The sequence below is a fragment of the Ascaphus truei genome, chromosome 5 (genome assembly GCF_040206685.1).
Source record: "Ascaphus truei isolate aAscTru1 chromosome 5, aAscTru1.hap1, whole genome shotgun sequence".
NCBI lineage: Eukaryota > Metazoa > Chordata > Amphibia > Anura > Ascaphidae > Ascaphus > Ascaphus truei.
This window is the reverse complement of record NC_134487.1, coordinates 166,693,104-166,720,038: the sequence shown is the minus strand read 5'-3', so window position 1 is coordinate 166,720,038 and position 26,935 is coordinate 166,693,104. Positions and strand designations below refer to the sequence as shown.

At 41.5% G+C, this 26,935-nt stretch overlaps 1 protein-coding gene across 1 annotated transcript in view; it reads right to left on the bottom strand.

The window, feature by feature from the left end:
* Window positions 1-4,380: 4,380 nt before the first annotated feature.
* Window positions 4,381-26,935, bottom strand: part of FSTL4 (follistatin like 4) — a 1,082,354-nt gene continuing 1,059,799 nt past the window's right edge. The window contains exons 15-16 of the mRNA XM_075601182.1: window positions 10,183-10,292; window positions 4,381-9,386 (exon numbers count right to left, since the gene is read on the bottom strand). Of these exons, the coding sequence (XP_075457297.1) occupies window positions 8,684-9,386; window positions 10,183-10,292 (813 nt within the window). The 3' untranslated portion in view covers window positions 4,381-8,683. The remainder of the gene's footprint in view (window positions 9,387-10,182; window positions 10,293-26,935) is intronic.

Below are 26,935 nucleotides of genomic sequence, written 5' to 3'. Positions count from 1 at the left end.
TTTCCGTGGAGTGAGCAGTGCGGAAGCCAGATTGTAGAGGGTCTAGGAGAGAATAGGTGTTGAGAAAATGGAGCAAGTGAGAGAATACAAGACGTTCAGGGAGATTAGAGGTAAAAGGCAGGAGGGAGACAGGTCGATAGTTAGAAAGACAGGTAGGGTCAAGCTTGCTGTTTTTGAGTAATGGTATGACTGTTGCATGTTTGAAGGAGGATGGAAAGGTTCCAGAGCAGAGGGAGGAGTTAAAAATGTGTGTGAGCGTATGTATTATAGTAGGAGCAAGAGGTTTTAGGAGATGGGAGGGAATGGGGTCAAGTGGTAGAGGGAGAAGAGGCTATCAACAGCGACACATCCTCCTCTGAGACAGTGGAAAAAGAGTCAAGGAAGGCAGGAGGAGAGTTAGGAAGAGGTGTAGGATGGGAGGAAGAAACAAAGGGGATGTTCTGACGTATGGATTCCACCTTTTCCTTAAAATAGTCAGCAAAGTCCTGAGCGGAGATGGAGGAAGGAGAGGCAGCTGAGGGTGGTTTGAGTAGAGTATCAAAGACAGAGAACAGTCGGTGTGGGTTAGACTTGTGCATGTTGATTAGTGAAGAAAAGTAGGCTTGTTTAGCTTGCGAGAGGGCAGAGTTGAAACAGGATAGCATAAATTTGTAGTGAAGGATGTCTGCGAGAGTATGAGATTTCCTCCAGAAGTGTTCAGAGGAACAAGTGGAGGAACGCAGTATGCGCGTGTGGGAATTTAGCCAGGGTCTAGGGTTAGAAGGGCGAGGGCGGCAGAGAGAAAGCAGGGCATGTAGATCAAGAGAGGAGGGCAAGGCAGAGTTGTAGTTCCTGACCAGGTTGTCAGGGTCTGTAGCAGAGCTGAGAGAGGAGAGGGAGGAGCGTAAAGTGGACTCAAAGTCAGGTAAGTGAATAGAGCGCAGGTTTCTGCAGAACCGGGGGGTAGATGGAGGTGGAGAAGGGGAGAAGCGAGATAGAGAGAATGAGATGAGGTGATGGTCAGAGAGAGGAAAAGGGGAAATGGAGAAATCAGAGAGAGATAAGTTTTTAGTGAAAATCATGTCTAAGTAGTGGCCATCCTTGTGGGTGCTGGCTGCAGTCCACTGTTGAAGGCCAAAAGAAGAGGTTAGAGAAAGAAAGCAGGAATCCCAAGGGAGAGAGGGGTTATCAATGTGGCAATTGAAATCCCCAAGGACAAGAACAGGGGAGTCTGAGGAGAGAAAGAAAGAGAACCAGGATTCAAAGTGAGAGAGAAAGGCAGAAGGGGGGTGAGTAGAGGTAGGTGGGATATAGATGACCACCACATGGACAGGGAGAGGAGAGAAGATCTGGACAGTGTGAGCCTCAAAGGAGGGAAAAGCAAGAGATGGAGGAATAGGAAGGGTTTGATAACGGCAGAGAGAGGAGAGCAGGAGCCCCACGCCTCCACCCCTGCCATCAGTGCGCGGAGTGTGGGAGAAGGAAAGGCCACCATAGGAGAGGGCAGATTCCAGAGTAGAGTCAGACTGAGTGAGCCTGGTCTCAGTTACAGCAAATAGGAACAGAGAGTGAGAGAGAAAAAAGTAATGTACAGAGAGGAACTTGTTAGAAAGGGAGCGAGCATTCCAAAGGGCACAGGAGAAGGGGAGGGTGGCAGGGGATGGGTATGAGGTTGGAGGGGTTGATACCAGAAGGAGTAGAGGTTGCAATTGGCAGGCGAGGAAGAGCGCATGTAGGAATAAGGCAGGGACCAGGATTGGGAGAGATGTCCCCAGAAGCAAGGCGGAGAAGCATGGATAGAAAGAGGATGTGTGATGATGATTTGTAGGGGTGTTTTTTAGTGCAGGGGATATAGCTGTGTGGTGTCAGAGTTTGCTTTCGATTTGTAGGATAGCTTTAAACTTTGATGTGGGCCACCAATGTGGATCCCACTAGCTAGGAACTAGGTATACTAGACCTCCTGCTGGCACTGGATAGCCCAGAGCATATTTACACAGAAGGGTTGTCACGGCACTCTCCCCCCCCCCCCCCTGGAAGATGCTGCTAAGCGTGAGTGCAAGTTATCAGTCTGGGGTCCCCTCATGCCCTGTTGTAACAGGTTGATCACGGGGTTTACTCACCTGCACCCACCTCCTAGCAGCGCTCCCATTGATCTATTACCACGGGGGTCCCTTCCAGCCTGGGTTTGCATTCAGCTATCTGTGTATGCAGCAGTGCTACGTGCCCTACTGCAGCTTTGATACACAGTGCTGCATCACCAATGCTCCCAGTGTCTTTGTGTATCACAATACTTGTGTAGATTGTACACCAATCACTTCCCTGACAGGGTCATATTTTCTGTTCATCTACTGAAATTATTTCATACAAGTATTGTGAGAACCAACAGTAACTCTATTCTAAAGTGTATCTAACTAGATAAGACATTATCTGGTCATCTAGAGTGATTTCACACCAGAACTGCACAGTACACTATTTAGGTTTTAAAAATATATTTGTTCTGTTTGCTTCCTTCAATTACATTAATAAAAGTTTATTATTTTCATTTAGTAGGGTTGAGTGCATCATATAGGGTTCTTTCCTCTCCCCCCCATACGCTGGTGTCAGAGGACGCAGGTAAGAAAGGAGTTCATGTGAACAGAGAAGTGATGAAGGAAGGAGAGATGGAGATATATGAATAGGGTTAGAGACATAATGAGGCTGGTAAAAAGAAGTGCATAATTTGAGAAGTGAATTCACAGCAAATATAAATGTAAAGGCAGCATCACAGCAGTAATGATGCAGTCTGGTCTTGATGATATCCTCCTTTCCAGCGTAGTTCAAATGCAGGAATCAGGGCCAGATGTTGGTGTCCACTTCCTCACTTCATTTGACCTTCCTTTAAAACTTCAGTTGTTCAGTAGTCCTGCCATTTATAATGGGCCACTTGGACAAGGGCTGCAGGCAGCATAAAGCTGTTCTATCTGGGGTTATATGGGCCTAAAAAGTCACCTGACATTTTGGTTCTCTCTGCTTAATTAACACATCTGAGGCACATTCAAACAGATGGTTTTCTACACAGGGTGTTCCCTGCCTAGGTGGCAACACTTAAATCAATTAAGAGTTGAAGCAGACAGGATTCAGATATGGGATATTACCTAAGATTGTTTCAGTTTCATATACTAACATACACACAGCAAAGAGTTCAAGCAATGTCCAGGAGGAGCACCGGAAGCTGCAGATAAGAAATAGAGACAAGAAATCAGATTTAAGCCTTGCTCTGAGACAACTGGAAGATGTGGAATCACAACTCAATTCTAAAGAAGCTGAACTGGAAACTGCATTAAGTGGAAAATGAAGTGCAGAAGGACAGATTAAAGAGCTGAAAACTCAAATAGCTATTCTTGAATGATCTTTAAATGATACCATGAAATGGCATGGGTCTAGGATAATAGAAATAGATTCTGAACATCAGACAGAATTCAAAAGTAAGCTGGCAGAGGCTTTGCTAGATCTGATCAAGGGTTACAAGGAATGGACATTTAGTGCTAAATTGGAGTCCATGGAAAAGATGGCGAGAGAAAGCTATTCATGTAAACGCTCTGCTACTGTCGCCTTACAGTCTGCCTACACAGAGAGGATCCCTCAATGCCGGGGAAATCTTATAACCACGCGGTCAGTAGAAAGACTGTACTTGGAAAAAATGAGTGACTGAAGAGTGCTGAGCTCAAGCACCTTCTTGGGGAGACATAACGACTTCTTGGTGAGACATAACGACATGGAGAAAGGACTCCAATCCCAGTGGGACAGAGGGTTCTCATTCTCCATCTACTCTCATTTGAGCCACAAGGATATATCTAATGAGAGTGGAAGGATGGGCTTTGGCTGTGGTAAGCCCTAGCTTCCCACAAACAGGGGAGGTATATAACAGGGACTTATAACTGTTTGAGAGAAAGTGCAGCTAAATCCAGCAGTGTGCTGGTAATTGCACACATGCAATCAACCATACTCCACCTGGCTGATTAGGACTCTTAGAAAAAGCCTTCTGTGAGCAACAGAAGAGAGATTCCTTAGCCCACATTTGGGATGGCATAAGGAGAAAGAGGACTGCAGAGATTTCCTTAGCCCACAACTGGGCTGACCTGAGGAAAATATGATGTCTTGATGCACACAAAATGACTGTATGCTGACAGCAAGACAAGGGGACAAGACCTCTATACCTGGACACAGAGTGCTATAGCACACAAGGATGCCATAGCACACAGAGTGGCTTCCCCTACAACTACAACAGAAACAGGTAAGAGACTTTCTTGTTGGACTGTTGTATGTATATATATATATATATATAGTGTTAACCAGCTTACCTACCCCCCAGTTAGAAAGGGCTGGAGTAAAGGTTTAGTTACTCTCAAAGTGGAGTAGGCCTTTATTTTTTTTAATAATAATATGTTCTTGTATAGCGCTACTAGTTTTACGTAGCGCTTTACAAAGACATTTTGCAGGCACAGGTCCCTGCCCCGTGGAGCTTACAATCTATTTTTTGGTGCCTGAGGCACAGGGAGATAAAGTGACTTACCCAAGGTCACAAGGAGCCAACATGGCGAATTGAACCAGGTTCCCTTACTTAAAACTCAGTGCCAGTTAGTGTATTTATTCACCAAGCCACTCCTTCTCCCTGTTTTTGTATGTTTTGCATGTTTTGCATGGTTAAAGTAACAGGCGCAATAAAGCCAAGATATAATTTCCCTCTAATCGGTCTCCATTAAATGTACCTTTGAACAAATCTCTACAACACTGCTTAAATGGGTTTTTTCTCCCCAACAATTCATGTTTTTACTTTTGTACTGTATATTCCTACCATTTTATCATAGAAATCCACTCTATTAACTTAATTAGTTAATATCTGAATTGTTGAAGGATCATGGAAAGCCCATAAGGAAAACAATGACCATGCATAATACTTGCCGATCTGTTAGAATTGTGCTTTTCATTAGAGGTTGTGTCAAAATTCGAGATGCACATTTTTCGCATTTTGTATTTTTTATTATTATAACAAAATCCGTTTTGCAGGTTAATAATTGTAAGTGGTTTTGACAATTATAAAAATCGGGCGAATTCACCAAAATGTATTCTTTGCACGAATGTTATCCGCTCACAAATTATTATATTAAATTAATTTGCAAATGCAACAAAAGTCAATTCACACAGAACTTCCAGACCCTGAAATATACATGTAGAGAGAGACTGAGAAACCTATTTTACTACCATACCAAGTGCTATACATTCCCTCAAACTCACCTTGAAATAACTTGTTGAGACAATTTTGTTCACAAAAAGGAGCACACTAGGGAGATATGCTAACAGTTTGATAAAGAGCGCGAAACGCGTAAGAGGGATACTTTACCTCATCCTGTCCATGCTGTTGTGTGCACCATATGAATAAACCTCATTTTTAATAGCAGCTTCATTGTCTGGTCCCTGTTTTCCGTTTGCTGTGCTCTTCCGGTTCCTCATCCACGTGGATCAACAGGAACTGATTTTTTTTTCTTCCTATACAGTAATTTGCATGTCTCCTTGGTATCTCAGGTGTGCTCCTTTTTGTGCATGTCACATTGAATTGGCAACCACAATGTGGAGGTGGTCTGCGTTCTAAGGAAGCCAGGGGAGTTACCACGAGTATGATTAGCTAATCATACCCGTGGTAACTCCCCTGGCTTCCTTTAAATACAGACCACTTCCAGTTGTTGTAGGTTCTGATCCAGGCAATTAAAAGACAGATGAAGTTTAAAGCACCAAAACATGTGAAATCATTGGTTTTTTTTTCTTAAATAAATCAGATCTGTAGTATTAGATAATAGTGACTGGTTTTTTTACATTCAACTCAATGCCATTTTAAATTGCTTTTAATATACTGAGCATCCTTTGATTTCTAAAGCAGGGTTTAACACCTCCCCAGCAGTACAAGATCTTTGCAACACTTTCCTGTTTGTGATACTTTGTTGCCAGTGTTTCCACCTCTAAACTGTAACATTACTCAATGTCACCTTTGTAATATCTGGATACATTGTAGCTGCTGAGTTACACTTACTGAAGAATTGATTGAAACTGAAAGGCAGCCATTTTGTTAAGGCTTCACTCAGGATTTTGACCTACTTTTAAGAGGAACATCAAACGATTGCCAGTATAGGTAAGAATGTAGAATTATACATTGTCACATGATTTAAATATAGAAATAAAATAAAAAGTTGTGGGAAACCTGGATTGCAGTTTTAAACCAGATAAATGTAAGGTTATGCATTTGGGAAACAGTAATAAACAGGTGACCTACAAACTAAATGGGGAAAAATTAGGTAAATCCTTGATGGAGAAGGATTTAGGAGTGCTTATAGATGGCAGGTTTAGAAATAATAATTCTGGTTTCGAGGTTTAGAAATAATGCCCATTCTCAGGCTGTAACTGCAAAAGCAAACAATCTTTGGGGAATGGATAGAAAGAAAGTAAGCATAATTATGTCACTGTTTATAATAGTTATGCCATTTACTATACTACACCTTTAATATAGACTACATTTTTGGGCACCACTTCATAAAAAAAATTATGGAACTAGAAAAAGTGCAGATAAAGCCACCAAATTAATAAAGGGAATGGAGACTCAAAATTATGGAGCGAGGCTAGCTAAATTAGTTTTCTTACATTAGAAAAGAGGCGTCCAAGAGGGGATATAACTATATACAAATATATACAGGGTCAATACAAGGAGCTTTCAAAATAACTATGCATCCGAAGAACAAACCCTTAAGGTTGGAGGAAAGGAGATTTTGCCAGCAAGAAAGGAAAGGGTTCTTTACAGTATGGACAGTTAACATGTGAAATTCATTACCCATGGAAAATGTGATGCAGATACAATAGATATGTTCAAAAAGGGGTTGGACATCCTTTTAAAAAGGCAAAGTATACAGGGATATACCAAATAAGTAAATATGGGAAGGATGTTGATCCAGGCAGTAATCTGATTGCCATTATTGGAGTCAGGAATGACATTTGTTTCCCTTATGAAATATCATTGGATGATGTGTCACTGGGATTTTATGTTTGCCTTTCTCTGGATCAAAATACTGTAAATACAAATATAGGATACGTACCTGTGATCTAAATTTAACATACTGTAGGCTGAACTTGATGGACATATGTCTTTTTACAACCTCATGCACTATGCAACTTGCTCATACTGTACCTTAGGACATGGCATGTCATAATAGGCCTTCTGGAAATCTTTTACAAGGTGTGGGGTCTGAGTCATTAAAATATACTTTGCGTATCTTATTAGCATATCTCCCAGGTATGCTCTTTTTTAATACTTGGTGTCTCTCCACAAGTTATTTCATGGTGAGTTTGAGGGGATATATATAGCACTTATAAAATAGGTCGCTTTCCATCTCTCTCTCTTTACATATTTCATGGTCTGAATGATCTGTGTGAATTGAATGTTGTAACATTCACAAACAAATTTAATATAAGAATTTTCAGGGGATTTTATGACATTCCCAAACAAATGTGCAAATAGTGGTGGTCGGCACTACAGCAAGCATTTGAACAAAGTTAGGTGCATGTGAATTTTTTTAGACTGATATTCACAGCTGATATTAATGCCTGAATTTGTCCATCTCTACTTTTCATAGCATAGATTACAATTAGTTTGTATTCCCAAATCAATATTTATTTTTTTTAAAAAAATGAAAATTTGGATGAATTAATTTTATTATTTTAGCTCATTAAACTCTAAACAAATTAAATCTAAGATTAATCATTTTCAACTTTTATTTTTCCTCTTTAAATAGCAGCTGAAAATGAAATCTATAATTCATTAGTCGTATGTGTGTATGTGTGTATGTGTGTATGTATGCCTGTGCATCAAGCACAGAATGCTAACACAATCTTGCACATCCCATTTTTCCATTGATTTTCTCCTGCAATAAATTAAACTAACTTGCCTTGACATTGCATAAAAATGATGGCAGACGGGCTGAAACATGTTTTGGTTTGCCACACAAAAACTGGAGAGAAAAAAAAATAATATAGTATACCAATATCATGCTAACTTCTCTCCTAATAACAAGTCCCAAAATTACTTGGCCATGCAATTGGGACAAAAGAGGAGCAAAATACCTTTATGCATTGCCATTGAGAGGGAACAAGTTACTGATTCAGTTTATCAGCGTTTTAACGTTCTTTGAATAAAACTATACATTTCCTTTTCAGTATAAAATTCATGCAGTTGTTGTCCTATCTTATTATGCCTCTTGAATGGGAGGCACATTTAGCTCTTTTGCGCTCTACTTTTTGTGAGGGCCCTACTAGCAGTGAAGAAGTTAATGGATTTGGGTTAAAAGAAATAAAGAAAATAAAAAGACGGAACTAACATGTTGATCTGTTCCACAGAACAACTTGCAATGAGTTTAAACCCCAATGTTTAAGATATTTGTGTACGCAGTGAAATTTATTTTTTAAATAACAGAAGGCAAAAGTAATACTTTAAAATAATACTAAAAAAAAACCTCCTATCAGAAGATACTATAAAACTTGCAAGCTGTAGACCAGTGTTGCACCATGTCATGAAGCTCATACAGGATATCTCTTCAGTGTAAAAATATACAAGGTTGCTGCTTTCTCTGGGCAGCATGAAGGTCCGATCGCTAGTCATTTCATGGAGGTTTCACATCTTGCTATTTCATACATCTCCTACCCAAACCACTGTGTTTCCCTTTCGAATTCCTGAGACCTCACAGTGTAATGAGCTTTGCCTTCCATTGATCACAAACAGAGAATCCTTAGCTGGTGTTATAATATACTGTCCAAATAAGCCACTGTCTTTTATGATTCTGTTTATCCTGTTCCACGGCCAATCTTTTTGTGTTAATGGGTCCTTTAGATTCTTTATCATGTCCACCCTTCCTGTAGATAGTTCTATAGAAAGCACATCCGTTAGCAAATGCGATGTAGCATAGACATAATACTGGTTGCCCTCTGTGAAGGATGATTGAAAAGTCAGGTCAGATATGTGTAAGTTCATCTGTAGGTTGTAAATCAATTTAATTTCACCTTGGAAAGTAATTGTCTGGACTTTGATCTGGCCATTTACTTCATCTGTGCTGACCACATAACGTCCATCAGGGGAGATGTATGGTGTCCCAGATATATCAGCGTTAGGGCCAACAACCAAATCGGTAACACTATCAATTAGTACCTGAGGTAACACAGGTAAGGATTTGTTCTGTTTGCATTGCACAAAATAATAGCCGCCCAAGTGGGAATAAGCCATGTTCTGTGGAATGCAGCTGTAATTTTTAAAGCTGATGGTCTTCAGGTGTGTCACAGTTTCAAGGTCAATTTTGTGAACTGCAGACTCAGATTTATTGAAGATGAAGCCAAACCTGAAAAAAAAAGAAAATAATAATTTAGCCTTTGAGATATCTGCTTCTGGTTTAACTCACATATAATACAGTAAATAAACAGTCAAATTAACATGTACCATCAACATCTCCACACATGGGCATTTGTATAAACACAGACACAACTATTTTTGCACTCATATACTTACACACAGTCACATGCACCCACGCGCGAATCCACTTAACTACAACTACAGATGTAGTACTCTGTGAGATGTTACTGCTCCCCTTTCTGCAGGCGCAATGTCTAACTCACGATTTACAGTGTCTCCATTCAAAACAAGGAGCCACAGGTAACAACAACATTGTATTGTTTTGCTAAATGTTGCGCATTTACAGGGAGTTGTAACGTCTGCTACTGTACATCTATACAGTAAATGCACCTCAGACGTACACTGGCAGAAATATATAACAGCACTTTCATGCATAAACTTACACACAGGCACTAACACAACAAGTGAATGTATGTTTTTGAATTAGAATAAAGGAAAATGCTTTTGTTTGTAAGTGCATCACAATTCAGCAAAAAATGGCACAAAATAAAACCTTTAAACAATGTTTGGAGGTGATTATGGTTCAATGGTTCTGCAAGTTGTTGTATGTTTCACCTTGTGCTGCATAAGGTTAGGCAAAGACACAGATGCGTCACAGTAATTTGTTTAAAAATATAGCCTGCCAATGTTATTATTATCACAAAAATAAAATAGCATTTGAACTTTTTACACTGTACATCTAACTCTGCTTTAACACCATCTTGCACAAAAAAAACCCTCCTTACCTGATATGGTTAATAATAAGATTTGTTGGAGGAATAAAGAAATCATCCACTTCTTCAAAGGCTGTGCGGATAATATGCTGATTTTCTCCTGCGCTTGCTTCTGACATAACCTACAATAGAAATAAAATAAAAAAATATTTAGCATGAATATGAACCCAAGGCATAAATGCGCTGAAAATATTTTAAACATGTTTTAAACATAAGCAAAATCTAAGGTCAGCCAGCACTACTGCTACACATATATAATAAGGAAAAAGTGGTGTGCGCAGGTATGAGGGTCTCCCTAAACCCTCACCAGATACAAAAATAAAGGGAACGAGCAACACACAAATCTACATACTGTACTATAAAACATGTTAGAAACACAAAAAGGTGCTACACTGTGCTAGAAGGCAAAATCACAACAAAAAAAAAAAAACAGCACCCACTTTGGACTGGGTTTTCCTAATTATTTATTTTCTGATTTTGCCTTCTGGCACTGTGTAGCACTGTTTGCACCTTTTTGTGTTTCTAACATGTTTTATAGTATGTAGATTTGTATGTTTCTTGTTCCCTTTGTCCCCTTTCTCTGTCCGCTTGGGTATACCCCTCTCTGGGGGAGTAATTGTTCGGGTATTGCCTTCTGACGCTGTTTAGCATGTTTTGCTGATGTAGCCAGGTCTCCCTTTCCGTTGCGGCCCCCCCCCCCTCCTCTTACTTGCTGCGGCCGTTCGCGGGGAGGTGTGGGGGCATGTGTGCGAGCCGCGCGCTGTTCCCTGACGCGGCCGGTTGCCGGGGACGTGCGCGGGGCATTGTTAGGGCCGCGGTCGCGTTGCCGAGGTCCCGGCGGTTCGCAGTGCAGGGCGCCACCATTGCGCATTGTCTCACGCATGCACAGTGAGAGCCAGGCGCTGGGAGGACCCCAAACAGCTCGCACATGCGCAGGGATGAGCCCGCGAATCCCTAGCCTACCAGGGAAGGCTCTAAGCAGAGACTACGAGTCCCATGAGCCTCTGCACACCCCACGTGATGCCAGGGAGAGAATAGATACATTTCGCGCGCTGAGCCCACGCTAGTCAGTTGGAGCTAGGAGCAGGAAGGGGAAGGAAGGGTGTAGGGAGCAAGTGAAGTTCCTGCACCAGGTAAGGTTCCTCAGGTCCCAGATAGGCCCCAACTCCCCACCAGGTTAGTGGGTAATTAATAAGGGACGGCCCCAGGTTAAGGACCCTGCCCTTAGGTTCGTGTGGTGTGCAGTCTTGTCAGTGTCACGGCTGTCAGTGCTGTGAGGGCTGACAAGAAGGCATCGTAAGTGTGTGCAGCACGTTCGCTGCAGGTCACAGCAGGTTGCAGTGCGTTGCTGCAGGAGTTGTGAGCATCCGTTAGGAGTCAGGACCGGGAAGAGCCCACAGAGACTATCTCCAGGGTGGTATCGCCCCTGGCGGACCCATGCGAGGAAACATCGGATCAGACGGGATCACCAAGCGGCAGATCCTTTTCGAAGTCGCTTGCAGGCCCGAGTGCAGGAGCGCTCGGCAGATAACCCCCTTATCAACACGTGCACCAACGATCCTATTAACCATCAGTGACTGCGCAGTCACACATATACTCTCTCTGTATGAGTGCGGGACATTGTGTGGGGATTATTGGACACGGAGTGGGATCGCCCGGTGTGGGGGGAAGCGTCCTGCGAGACGCCGTAATCGTTGTGTCCTCTAGAGAGGGACACCTGTTATTCTGTGAATGTTATATGGTTCATATGCTCCCGACTAAAGGTATTGGTTATTATACATACGGTGTGCTTAGTATTTGTATGTGTCCTGCGAGGAACAATTCCCGCTCTGCTGGGAACCATCGCAGGTGGAGGCGCTGCACCGAGTACAGGGTTACTCATAATATACTTGCCCCAAGTTCCCCGTGGCGGAAGCTCAGCCCTCCTGTGAGCCTAACAGGTAAAGCATCACACCTGGTAAAAGTAGGTTCTCCGCACTTACACTATATCTGTGATTGGGTGGGGGGGGGGGGGGGGAATACCCGTTACACTTAATTAGATTAATTCTCTTTTTTCAACTAAACTGCCTTTTGTTTGACATTATTTGGTGTTTTAGCTGCTTATGAGAGCATGCTGGTTCTTTTTAATTTGTATACGGTACATGTTAAATAAGGGAACACTAATAAAAAAAACATTCTCAACCGCCTACAATTATTGTGGACCTCAAAAATGTGATGTTGAATTGATCTGAGGAAAGACAATACATTTTAATGAAAGAGCACTCAAGAGCTGGCAAAGCCAGTAGTTAAAGAGAATGATGTTCATGAAGTAAGACAATATAATCACAATGGAACAATGTGACAGCAGTCAACCAGCAATAATCTGTTCAGGAAGGTGTATTTTAATATTTATTTCTGGCTGGTGTTTATTACTCTCACTTAAGTGCACAATGATATTTCACAGGTTCAGTGTGAAAAAGCATGATCAGCACAGTTAACCTCTTCATCTCTTCCCAGCTGTTTATGCTCAGATATTTCCCTTACAAAATAGATTCCTTAAGGGACAGTTGCTATACTACCAATGGAGGAAAAGTAACAGCCATAATACTATTTTTATTCAAACATATAATATTATTATTTCTACTATTAATTAATTATTTATATTATTGATTATTATTAAATGCTCTTTTTACAAGTAAATCTGCACATACCCACATCAGTACTAGCTAATTATTGAAATACTGATCAATTATTTGATCAATTATTGATCTTTTTTTCAGTTTAGAAACATAAATAAGAAGCATTATAAACGGAAAATAAAGCGGGTTGGATCTATATGCAATGCATCATCAAAAAACATTGTTTCCTCTGAAAAAACAACAAGCACTATAGTAAATTACAAGTACCTCTGGTGTATTGTGGATTAGACATGCGAAACCGTCCAAAAGGCGTTCTCAGAATTCTACGGATCTGTTCCCCCAAATATTTTAGATTATAAGCAGGGAGTTCTATACATATCGTACTGATATGTAGATGTTTCTATGTTTCTGACCCAGTGTACGCTGTTGTGGAAATGTCCAAGAATCTTTTTTTTACCCCAAATCCGATTCCTAGCAAAATGTTTTGCCAAGTCTCAAATATGTCGTATCATTAGTATGTTTTCAGCTAAATATTTCCAGACAGCTGGTGAAACATGGTGTGTGCAATTTATTTATAGTCTCAGGATTAAACAAATCGTGATTTTAGAGAATGTTGCATATTACTATATTAAATGAAATTGCAATGCACATTGACTTAATGTTTTGTGAATTGCTTGCAAAGGGGCAAAGTTCCCATGGTTCATGACCTCAAGCGAAAATGTTGTACGTCTCTTTTGTGGATTGAAACTTTTAAAGCATTAATGTCTTCCATGTTCACTAAATCAATCTACCAATCTAAATCTTACAAATGTCCAAAGTTTCATCACAGCAAAGCCTGTTAGAAATCCACCTAAAGGAGTTATTAATTGTCCAGAATGACCAATTATGGAGATTTTCCCCACTTTCCCCAAAAGGCTGTGGATGCTACTATAGACCTGCAGGAATCAATTTGATTTTGAATGCCCACTCAAACACAGCCTGTCAAAAGTCTGTACAAAGGAACTATTTTTATTGCTGGGGAAGACAGACTAGTGGCAAATACATTGTACTAGCAGGAAATAGATGGTGCTATCTGTAAACACCGTCGTAATGTAATGTTATTAAAACAACTGGAAATGATTGGCTAGTTTACTGGCAGAGAGCAGATGGTGTTATGTGTATGTCATATGTAACACTTTAACTAACTGCTGTACAGTACCAATGTTAAAAAAAAAACTGGCACTAATTGGCTGGTACTGTACACTAGCCGAAAGTAGAGAGTTCAGCTGGTGCTTTGTATGTGCGAAGAGAGAGACAGAGAGTGAGAGAGTGAGAGAGTTTAAGAGAGAGAGACAGACAGACAGAGAGAGAGACAGAGAGAGAGATACAGAGAAAGAGAGAGACACACAGAGAGAGACAGAGAGATACAGAGAGAGAGAGAGAGAGAGAGAGAGAGAGAGAGAGAGAGAGAGACAGAGAGAGAGACAGAGAGAGAGAGACAGAGAGAGAGAGACAGAGAGAGAGAGAGAGAGAGAGAGACAGAGAGAGAGAGACAGAGAGAGAGAGAGAGAGAGACAGAAAGAGACAGAGAGACAGAGATCTGTATCGTAATAGCCGAGTTTAATAATCAAAAACAAATAGTCAATACCGTTCTGTGGCTAAGTAAGTTTGAAAGTAATTTTTCTGGTTCAATCCATCGTAACATCACCCAAAGTGGAAATTGTTATATCAAGCTTGCACAAATAAAAGCATTTTGTTAGCCCAGAACAGTATCGACTATATATATATATATATATATATATATATATATATATATATATGTATATATATATATATATATATATATATATATATACTGTCGCAGCCGAGTTTATTCTTACCTTTGCCTGGTCTCGGCCGTGACAGTAACCGGGCGCGCGCCGGGGTGTCCCGTGCGCGCGCCGAAGCCTCGGAGGAGCGGTCCTCTGATCGAGGCTTCCCCCTCCCCTCTCCGGGTCCACCGGGTCCCCCGGAACCCCCCTCCGCCGTCCCCCACATCGCAGGACACCAGGGCTCCATCGGGGAGCCCTGGGCACACGTGTATGGGGCGCAGGCACCCGATGAAGCGTGACCGCGCATCGGTGACGCGCGGCACGCCGAGGGGATTTGGCTAGCAAGCCGGGACATCTCCCGGCTTGCAGAACTAGCCAACAAACAATAAAACGTGTCGCCAGTGTATATATATATATATATATATGTATATATATATGTATATTCAGTTGTATTTATATATATATAAAGCAGAAAATAGCCGTGTTAGTCCAGTTGCGATAGTGCAGAATAAATTAGTTCTTCAGTATTCGGTGATACCTTTTTTATTGGACTAACAATTTATGTCATACTGTAGGACAAGCTTTCGAGAGTTATCCTCTCTTCTTCAGGTCAAGCAATACTGATATACAAATGAATCTATGGCTAGAACACTGTTCTAGCCATATATTCAATTGTATATCAGTATTGCTGACCTGAAGAAGAGAGGATTACTCTCGAAAGCTTGTCCTATGACATAAATTGTTAGTTCAATAAATAAGGTATCACCGAATACTGAAGAACTCATTTATTCTGCACTATATATATATATATATATATATATATATATATATATGAAGGAAAAAAGAGGAGAGAGCGCACGCCCATAGCGTATAAAAGTATATTTAATGAAGGGGAGGGGGGAGGGAGGGGTAAAAAACGCACTTACAAGAAGTACAAAAAAATCAAGCATATGTGATAATAATTACCACCATCCGGTCTAACTGCAAGCTCTTGGGGCAGTCCCAGGCTCCGTTGGTGAAGGAGCAGCGTCTCAGCAGATTTCCAGGACTGATGTAAGTCATCCGGTCAAAATGCAGACTTTGGGGGCATTCCCAGGCTCCGTTGGCGAACGAGCAGCGTACCAGCAGTTCGTCCTGTGGACGTGGTAGGTCCACACTGAGAGCTGCCGGAGACCCTACATACCAGCACCCATATTCATCATCGGAACTATTTGAGGACTGGTTTATCCTTTCATTTGCTTTTTTTCATGTGTTGTTGTTGTATGTTTGTTATGGGCCTATCTTATGGTTATAGGTCTGTATACCTTTACAACATTGCTTAGACTATTTAGGTTATACATCAGATATTTCTACATAGACATACATAGTTTATATGTTCCTTTAAGGCGCAGCTTTTTTCCTTCTGTTTGTTCCATATATATATATACTATACTATATATATATATATATATATATATATATATAATATACTATATATATATATATATATAGTAAATGGCGGAGGAATTAAAGTAGAAGGATATATATTCCCTTTCTACCCTACACTCGTGCAGACAGCACATCCCTCTGCACGGATTCACCCAGTATTGCCACCTAAAAAGCAGAAAGGGGGCAAGTAGGTCATTGCATACCTGGGGTACCCAAGCTATGTATATGTATATATATATATATATCTGTTGTCTAAATTTATACACACACACACACACACACACACATTGTATGCTCTATCCCTCTCTCTTTCTGCACTTCTGCAGATCTCTGTCGCTCTCAACCCAGATCACTCTGCTTGCTTTTTGTCTCCCTGGTTGGTGTTAAATGGTTGTGTTATGATGGTTGTCACATAAATAAATCTGTGGCAGTTAAACCACAGAAAGTGTTGTGCATAATTGTATTGGTGTCTATTATCAGTTTATGGGAGAAGGTGGTGCAGAACGGTAAATGGGGAGTCCTTAAGTCATGTGCTATATGGTATATTCCAGCAACAGAATAGGGCAGAAGAGGACTGCTCAATAAATATGGCCTTTACATCTCATTAATGTAAATGAATACCAAGGTATCTTAGTAAATATGTGCTTTTATCTTTATATTAGAGTCTGGTAATTCATACAGTGGGGATTTTCTTCAAGGATAAGCTTTTATTATGTCAAACATTAAGGTCCACATTTACCAAGTGATGCTAAGGCACCCCAGGGTGTTGTAATGTGTCCTTTGGCTAAGAAACGCTTAGTAAATGTAGCCCAAAATGTTTGTAAAAGATTACTTACATACAGGTGGCTACAAGGGCTTTCCAGACTGAACCACAGAAGATGTTAATCTGCTATGTTTAGTGATCAGTATTTCTCTACAGCATTGGTACAGTAGGGGGGATTTTTTTTCTTTGCAGCGAATTAGGAATACATACTTGTGGCATATTTACAGATCTGCTGAAATTAGAAGAATTTAGTTGGATAACGAATATACATTCATCCATTTCTACAAGCCAGCATGAGTCTTTTATTTCATCTGAAATGTCATGCTTCCCAGTCAGAATCAGAAAGCATTTTACAAAAGGCAATAACTGATGTCTCTCATGTGAAAAAATATTCCTAAAACCAAACTATATGTATTATTAGAGTATTTTCATTCCTTTAATAGCTCCCTTATAGTGTTGAGAGATAGACCTGTAGTGGAAAAGTATTTTCTCTGAGCTGAAACTGCAAATACAGAAAAGAATAGTGTTTCCATGCAACACTTGGATATGATTTTCCTATAGGTTTATATTACTTGATAGTAAAGCCAATTACTGAGTTTTCTGGAACCAGCATGATTACATGCAAATAATTTCAACAAAAAACTATAGTTCTTTTGTACACCTACCCTCAAAAAGAGGCAAAACATTCCTATAATGTAATATACAAAACATGCCTATAAAGTAATATACATATCCTTTCTCTTAATAATATTATAATAATAATAATGCATATTTTTTGGACAAAAGATAATTAGGCTGACCACAATGTTAACAAAAGTTCTTCCTTGTTATAGCCCAGCGGGCTCCAGTTTGCCTCCCCCTTCCCTCCGATCGGCATTGGAAGGGTGTGCGTCTGGCCCATTCAGGAAGCGTGGAGGTCGCCGGCGACTCAGGCATATTGATTCTGAGCGCATATGCACAGCGAGTTGCACATGCGCAGATAGGTCCATGGTGTGGCGGCCCACAAATAAGGATTGCGCATGCGCAGAGATAGCGCGCGAAGCAGTAGGCAATGGCAAGAGGCTGTTAGCAAGGAACTATAGCCCCTACAATGCCTAGGGGAGATCACATGGAGCCAGACAGCCAATTGGGCTCTAGAATTCCCTGCAGCAGGGAATACATACTTCTCGTGTGCTGCAGCCAAGTCAGTTGGTGCTGGGACAAGGACAGGGTAGGAGGTATGTGCAGGGGTCTGTGACACTCTGCATTAGACCAGATTCCCCCTAGGCCCAGACTCATGCATTAAGATTGTGGCTGCTACAGGGACAGACCCTTAGGTAGGAACCCTGCCCCATTAGCTATTTGATAAGTCAGGGACACAGCTGCAAGTTGCGTGGCTCTGACTACTGTGGTCTGGGACCAGATCACCCTGCAAGGAGTAGAGACTTTCTTCGTGTGGGATACTCCTGTGGGATACCACCCCAAGCAGAGGTGGACTCGTCACGGAGGACATCACTGGATCGGCGGATCCTCCCTGTTGTCTGCTCAGCGCGCCCGGGTGCTTGAGCACCCGAAAGGTACCTATATCTAAAGTGCACCAACAGAATACACACACCATAGGGTGGAGCTGTTATCCTTGTGGACACCAGGGTGGTTGGGTGCCCGATGGCCCCTCATGTACGGTGGACACGGTGTGGGTTACACAGGATAAGGCCGTGCGAGATGAAGGGGTAGCTGTAACCAGTAGTGCTGTTATGCGCATTATCGTTAACATGCATGTTCTTAAGTAAAGCTTTTATATATATACTGTGTGGGTGTATAAGTATTGAGGTTCCTGTGAGGGGCTCCTCCCACTACGCTGGTATCCCTCTCATGTGGAGGTGCTGCACCGTTATTGTGTCGTTATATCACCCCGGGCTCCACGTGGCGGAGGCTTGGGATCTCCATGAGCCAACAGGTAATTCCAGCACCAGTAGACTCTTTACACTAGGGGGGAAATAGGGCTACATAGTCAATGTATTTCAAGGTTTAGTAGCCCTATTGGTCCTGGAGAAATGTAGATTCATTGTTGGTTATAGTGTACAGAGCCTTCAAAGATTTACAGATTTCTTTTTTAAGTATACACGAGGCGTGGTTTAGTGATAATACTCACATGATGTTCCCTTTGAGTTATATGTTTCTATTTATATCTTTGCCGTTTATGAAATATGTACGCAGGCTTAATATTATTACTATTAAACCGGCACACGCACTTTCTTCTCCTTTTAGACCACCTGATGTTCTTGTTGCTGGCTCCTGGCAATGTTCTGCAGACTTGCACAAATGTATAACCAGTATACTAGTAAACAGCAACCACACCCCTCGTTTATGGTGCCACCAGGGCTGTAAAGGTTCTTTTTATTCAGGGTAGTTTTATGAAATATTTTATTTCTGACATATCTGCTTTGGTATATAGAGAATTGTACTACGTGGCCACCAGTGTTGGCAGAGAACAGAAAGTTCTTGAGCTGATGGAGGTGGGGAAGAGAGCACTTACTCTCAAAAGTGGAGGCAGAATTACTGTAAATAACGTGCAGATTTAGGCGTGAATAGAAATATAGCAGTGTCCCCCCCGGTCCCCGGTTCTCCCGCTTACATCCGCTACAGCGGGAGAACGTACAGAGTGTGCAGCAGGTGCCGGCAGCATCAGAGTGGCGACGGGTTTGCCGAGAACTCCAGTGGCTCCCTGTGCAGGGCACTTCCATCTTGGGTTACGTTGCGCATGCGCGAGATGCCACGCATGCGCAGTACAGGCGCAAAAGTGAAAGTAGGTAACAACAAGCCCCATAATACATAGGGTCAAGGACCACATGTTGTGCGAGAACCAATAGGGTTCTAGGATTCCCTGCTGCAGGGAATAGATATATTTGGCACCCTGAAACTGAGAGGCAGTCAGAGCTGGGACACAGAGAGGTGAAGGTGCAGGGTGTTTGTGGCCCCTGTACTGGGCCAGAGACCCCTTGATAGGAACCATCTAGGCCCCGACTCCCCTGTAAGCTTGTGGCTGCTAAAGGGACAGGCCCTTAGACAGGGACACTGCCCCATTAGCTTATCAGTATCAGGGACACAGCTGCGACACTGCGCAGCACTGGCGGCCTGCGGTCTAGGACCAGACCATCACTGCATCATAGAGACTATCTTTGTGTGGGACACTCCAGCTGGATACCACCCCACGCGGAGTCAGACTCATCGCGGAGGCGGACTTCATCGCTGGATCAGCAGATCCTGTCGGTTGTCAGCCGGCGCGCCCGGCTGCTGGAGAACCCAGCAGGTACCTTTCACATAAGTGCAAACACACACACATTATAGTAGCAGCGCTGATCACATATAAGGGTGAGGGCTATATCCTTGTGGATACCAGGGTAGCTAGGTGCCCGAGGGCCCCATCAGGTACTGTGGGGACTGTGGACAAGACTGTGGGACACGTGACGGGTGGTTATGGCCATGTGGGGCCTGGTGGGTAGCTGTAACCAGTAGCCATATTATAGTCTGTAAAATTGGTTATTTTCTGTTTACTCATCAGGGTGTTTATTGCGCGAGCACATATATGTATATAGGTCCTGTAATGGGTAATTCCACACTGTAGAATTCATTACAGGTGGAGGCGCTGAAGACCACCATACCAGGATACACCCCAGGCTCCCTGCAGCAGAGGCTCAGACCTCCTGTGAGCTGCAGGTATTGCACCACACACACTGTAGCCACATCACCTCACAGAGGGTGGGGACATATGTGTTACATAAACATAGAGCTATTGTTAGAATATGGAAGTTTGACTTTCAATATGAATTTCTTTTCAATTTAATTAGTTAAACTTTTTTAGAACAGAAAAGAATATTTAGATATTTTTATTTTTTTAACAATAGCAATGTTTTTTTATCTGACATGAACAATTAACATTAATTAAATCAATGAACAATTGGTTAACTGAGGAAGAATTTCATAAGCAACTTGAAAAAATTAAAGTAAATAAGGCACCTGGACCAGATGGCATACATCCAAGAGTTCTCAAGGAGTTAAGCTCAGTAAAAGCCAAACCATTATATTTAATATTCATGGACTCCATTTCTGCAGGCTCAGTACTACAAGATTGGCGTAAAGCAGATATGGTGCCTATATTTAAAAAGGGAGCTAGATCACAACCAGGGAATTACAGACCTGTAAGCCTGACTTAAATAGTGGGGAAACTACTTGAAGGTTTAATACGGGATAATATTCAGGAATACATAATGGAAAACAAAATTATTAGTAATAGTCAGCATGGATTTATGAAGGATAGATCATGCCAAACTAACCTTATTTGTTTCTTTGAGGAGGTAAGTAGGAATTTGGACCAGGGTAATGCAGTTGATGTGGTCTACTTAGATTTTGCAAAGGCTTTTGATATGGTTTCACACAAGAGGTTGGTGTACAAAATAAAGAAAATTGGTCTCAGTAATAATATATGCACCTGATTTGAAAACTGGTTAAAGGACAGACAACAGAGGGTTGTCATAAATGGAACTTTTTCAGGTTGGGCTAAAGTCGTGAGTGGAGTACCTCAGGGATCGGTACTGGGACCCCTGCTTTTAACTTGTTTATTAATGACCTTGAGTTTGGGATCGAGAGCAAAGTCTCCATATTTGCTGATGATACTAAATTGTGTAAGGTAATAGAATCAGAGCAGGATGTAATTTCTCTTCATAAGGACTTGGAGAGACTGGAAACGTGGGTCGGTAAATGGCAGATGAGGTTTAATACAGTTAAATGTAAGGTTATGCATTTGGGATGCAAGAATAAAAAGGCGACATAAATTAAATGGAGATATATTGGTGGAATCCTTGATGGAGAAGGATTTAGGAGTGCTTGTAGACAGCAGGCTTAGCAATAGTGCCCAAAGTCATGCAGTAGCTGCAAAGGCAAACAAGCTCTTATCTTGCACCAAACGGGCAATGGATGGAAGGGAAGTAAACATAATTATGCCCCTTTACAAAGCATTAGTACGACCACACCTTGAATACGGAGTACAATTTTGGGCACCAATCCTAAGAAAAGACATTATGGAACTAGAGAGAGTGCAGAGAAGAGCCACCAAATTAATAAAGGGGATTGACAATCTAACTTATGAGGAGAGGCTAGCTAAACTAGATTTATTTACATTAGAAAAGAGGCGTCTAAGAGGGGATATGAAAACTATATACAAATATATTCGGGGACAAAACAAGGAACTTTCAAAAGAACTATTCATCCCACGGGCAGTACAAAGGACCCGTGGCTATCCCTTAAGGTTGGAGGAAAGGAAATTTCACCAGCAACAAAGGAAAGGGTTCTTTACAGTAAGGACAGTTAAAATGTGGAATTCATTACTCATGGAGACTGTGATGGCAGATACAATAGATTTGTTCAAAAAAAGGTTGGACATCTTTTTAGATGGGAAAGGTATATAGGGATATACCAAATAAGTATACATGGGAAGGATGTTGATCCAGGGATTAATCTGATTGCCAATTCTTGGAGTCAGGAAGGAATTTATTTTTCCCCTTATGAGATATCATTGTATGATAAGACACTGGGTTTTTTTGTTTGCCTTCCTCTGTATCAATAAGTAAGTATAGATATGGGATAAAGTGTCTTTTGTCTAAATTTAGCATAGGTTGAACTTGATGGACATATGTCTTTTTTCAACCTCATCTACTATGTAACTATGTAACTATGACATACAGTATGCAAAACATCAATTGTTGCATGTACTTGCCTATCTACCGTATGTGATTGAATTACTGTTTGGGCTCAAGTGCTGTTTGTTTTAAGTGTGTAGTTAGAACCAGGAGTTGAAACAAGATATAGTTTATAGAACTACACTAAAATGTTAGCACTTATAACTCCATAGTGCAGCAATGAGAAGGATTGAGACTGCCACTTAATGCACATGTATGTGTTCCAGGGAACATACTACTGTGGGAAGTGTGAGGAGGTGGTCTCTTTGGAATCTCAGATTGCTGATTTGAAGAGGCAACTTTCAATATTGAGGGACATTGACAATCTTATAAGGACTTCAGTGCTCACTGAGCAGGCCCTGGCTGGGACTAGTGGTGCAGAGGTTTGAGCTATGCATGAGAACAGATAGGTAGCTGGGTAACAGTTAGAAAGTGAAGAGACTGACCAGTTCTGAGCTGACCCATTCTGATAGATTTGAAGATATTGGAGTGTGAGCAGGAATGGAAAGGCTGAGGGAGACTAATTCTTCTAGCAGCCAGGGGAATAGTTCCTCAAGAACAGAAGGGATTCAGGATATTCAGAGAAGAAAAAAGATTGTGGTGGTAGGGGATTCCATTACTAAGAGACTAGGGAGGGCAATGTGTTGCCGTGACCACATGAACTGAAGAGTTTGTTGTCTCCCGGGGGCTATAGTTCGATATATTGTGGCTCAGGTAGACAGATTGTTTGGAGGGGAAAAGACTGACACGCCGGACTTGGTACACGTTGGCACGAATGACCATGTTAGAGAAATATGGAGGGCCCTAAAAAATTATTTGGGTTCTAGGCTGCAAGCTTAAGGCAAGGAACTCGAAGGCAGTACTTTCTAAATAATACCAGTACCATGCACTACTCCAGGGAGACAGGTGGAGATTAGGAAGGTAAATGAATGGCTAAGAAAGTGGCATAGGAAGGTGGATTTGTGGCTTTTAGAGCACTGGGACTCCTTTTTTGAGAGGAGTAATCTTTATGGTACGGATAGATTGCACCTCAATGAAGAGGGATGTTCTGTGCTGGGGGGGGGGTGTTAAAAATGTTGGCAGAGATGTTAAACTAGGAAGGATGGGGAAGGAAAAGAAATAAACTAAACAGAATAGATAGGAATTAGGAAATAGCTAGGGGTAATGGATGTAGTATGGGGGTGTGGGAGTTTGGCAGGCAGGGAGGCACCCGTATTAAATATAGATAATACTATAAAGCTTCTAAAGACTAAATACAATTGGCGCAGAAAGGCAGGAGAAGAGAAGATAATAGACTGGTATAAACCTTAAATGCAAGAATCCTGACAGATAAAATGGAGAACTTGAATTAATAGCTACAAGGGGTGGGATCTCATGACTGGGCAGATCATTTAGAGGGTTATTCCCTTTTTCAGAAGGATCGAGCAAATAGAAGAGGAGGTGGAGTATGTTTATATGTTAAACTGGATCTAAATCCTATTATAAAGGAAGATGTTTTAAGGGAATTATAAAAATATACAGACCATGTGTATAGAAATTAGCAGTGGAGGTAAAAGTACAAAGAAAATGTTTGTAGGAATATGCTATAAACCACCAAATATCTGTGAGATTGAGGAAGCCAAAATACTTTTGCAAATGGAGAAGGCATCAAAACTAGGTCATGTTTGCATACTGGGTGATTTTACAATGAAAGGAAATAGGTTTTGGGGTGCTTTAGAACAATTACATGACCCAAATTACTGAGGAACCAACCAGTGCGATACTGGATTTGATAATATCAAACAATGCAGAAGTATTAACAAATATTCAAGTCCGGGAACATTTGGGAAACAGTGATCATCACATGGTCTCCCATGACATACTTGAAAACGAGAGATAACTCTCAATGTATTACTTCCTGGTAAAATATTTTATAAATAAATAAATAAATAAATGTAGCCTTAGGCTGCGCTTATAGGGCCGGCGACAGCGGTGTGATGTCACAGCAAAACAAATGCATTGCAGCCGTCGCGTGCGCTTATAGCAAGCACGACGCGATGGAGCGACGGATTGGTCGCGATCACTGGAAGTCATCTCTATTTGATTTTCCAGCGACCGTCGCGTCTCCGGCACTATAAGCATAGCCTTAGTTTGCTGGTCAGAAAGCGCATCTCGCAGCAGATGCTGATGCCAATTATATACTATGGGGACATAGTATATTGCACACCACCCCAAACTCACCTTGGCAAACTTGATACCCTGTACAACTCAATATGCCTCACTGTGAAATGCTCAAAGAACTAGATTGGTCATCACTTGAGTCTAGGTGCAAAGTTCATCTGCCTTGTCTTGAAATACTTTCTGGGCAAGCTACTCGTCTATCTGAACAAGCTCCTCACCCCTACCACATGCAGCACTTATCATCTGAGCTTTGACTCCAAAAGACTTGTTCATGGTCCCAAGGTTCAACAAAGTATCCGTTTACAGCATGTATGTACATGGTTTCAAAAGTTGTGTTTTACTACTAGTAATTTATTTAGTAGTGCAATGCGCTATATTGCAATAAAAATAATTGTACTTCTCCATATGTTTCAGACTTCTAGTAGAACATAATGGATGACATGTGGCCAGTTTAACTGATTTGTATAAGAATACAGTATGTTTGCTTAAATCTGAAACCGAAGCATTCAGTTTGTTTAATCAAAACAAAATATTATATAGCGGTGGCTGGTCCAGCTAGCTCTCTACCTACTGTACCCCTGTCATGTAAGTTCTAATAAGATGTAGACAGTGACAGGCTATCCTATTGGGTTTTTCCCCTCCTCATGCTGAATTCCTGAGTGACAGGAGTGGAGTTGACACAGGAATCTGTGATAGCCAATGGTGGTACAGATACTGTGCCCTCCATCTTTGAGCTGCAGGAAGGAAGTGCCTAAATTATAGCTAAGTTCAGCCCCTTAGGGGGTAAGACCTTGAGTTAGTACGTTTTTGGAGTCGGTTCCAGCCTGCCCCTGCATGGGGTAGGAGCTTGCAGTGTCTTCTCCCGGTCGGGAGTGAGACATGCTCAAAACCTCATGGGCTGAGGCACTAATCTAATTCAGCCAGGCCTCATCATTACCCGCTGGCCCATACCATCCAGATGCCAGTGTTCCACCCTATCCAATTGAAGCATACACTGCAACAACACCAGTAGTGGCTGCTGAAATAAAGAACATCCTCATTTGAACCTCTGGCTCCGCTGCAGTCTGTATGGAGGGAGGTAAATGAGAATAAGGATTGTTATAGCGGGGACCCCTTCAGTCATGCTGAAGCCCTCTACGTCTGGAGGCGCTGACACCGGGAAGAACAGAGCCAGAAGGATCCCTGAATGTCTGCCCTGTACCTCCACACAATCGCAGGAAACTCATCTCTCCTGTACCACAAAGGTAACAAGCACCACACAAGGCAGTCACATAGCCATAATCTCCCAGAGGGGCTACAATTAAATATGAATTTTGGCACAAAATTGGGGTGTGATAAATCTTATTTTGATTTTCAGCTTATGTTCCAGTTTACCACAAAGTTGAAAACAACATTTGCGGAATCCTAAACCCAACTACTAATGTATCCAGAATTCCCTAAATATATACTGTACGATACAAATACTGTATTACCTGTAATTTAGCTTGAGGAGACTGGAACAGGATAATATAAAATTGTAAGCCATGCAACAAATTTCCAGGTGTGCTCATTGGCTACTGTGAGCTCCTTATCACACACTTCAACCATGCAATCATTAATAGTAGAAACCACTCACAGCTGGACAATGGCAATTAAGTGGAGAAAGGATGAGTGGCCCTATTTTATGTTACTTTACCTTAATACATTACAGCTGGTGCGTTTGATTGCTTCTATTACTACACAAAGCCTTGCTTGTTCCATTTACATTATTTCTGCTACATTTATGGAACGTGTTAATGGAGATTCCTGCTTAAACAACTTAATTTTGTAACCTCAACTCTGAGCATTACTTGTGGTTCCTTTCACCTATTTTGCATTGCTTAATTGATAGAAAACATATTGTGTAAGTGCCTGTATAGAACATAAATGCGGCTACAACGGAGAACATTTTATGCTTAATTACTGTATTCCAACTACTTTATTATTCTGTTGATTAGGTCACATAAATCGGTTGTTCCTAGTCCATTAAACATCATGGGTACGCAAAAAAAAAACCAGCACATCTGTTTGTGAAGGCAAGTATGACCAAACGACATATTTTCTCTGTTCTGTAGGTCAGGTGAAAATAATCACTATAACTAAATTGAAGGCTGATGATCCATTTGTGATAGTCCTTTCATTTGGTAGGTCATGTTTACTCACTTCACTAGTCACATGATAGTACGTTTGACACTGGTAGCCCTATGGGGCCATCTTAGATTATAAACACTGCAGATAGCTGTTGCCACAGGCTATGTCAGAGTCAATGATTTC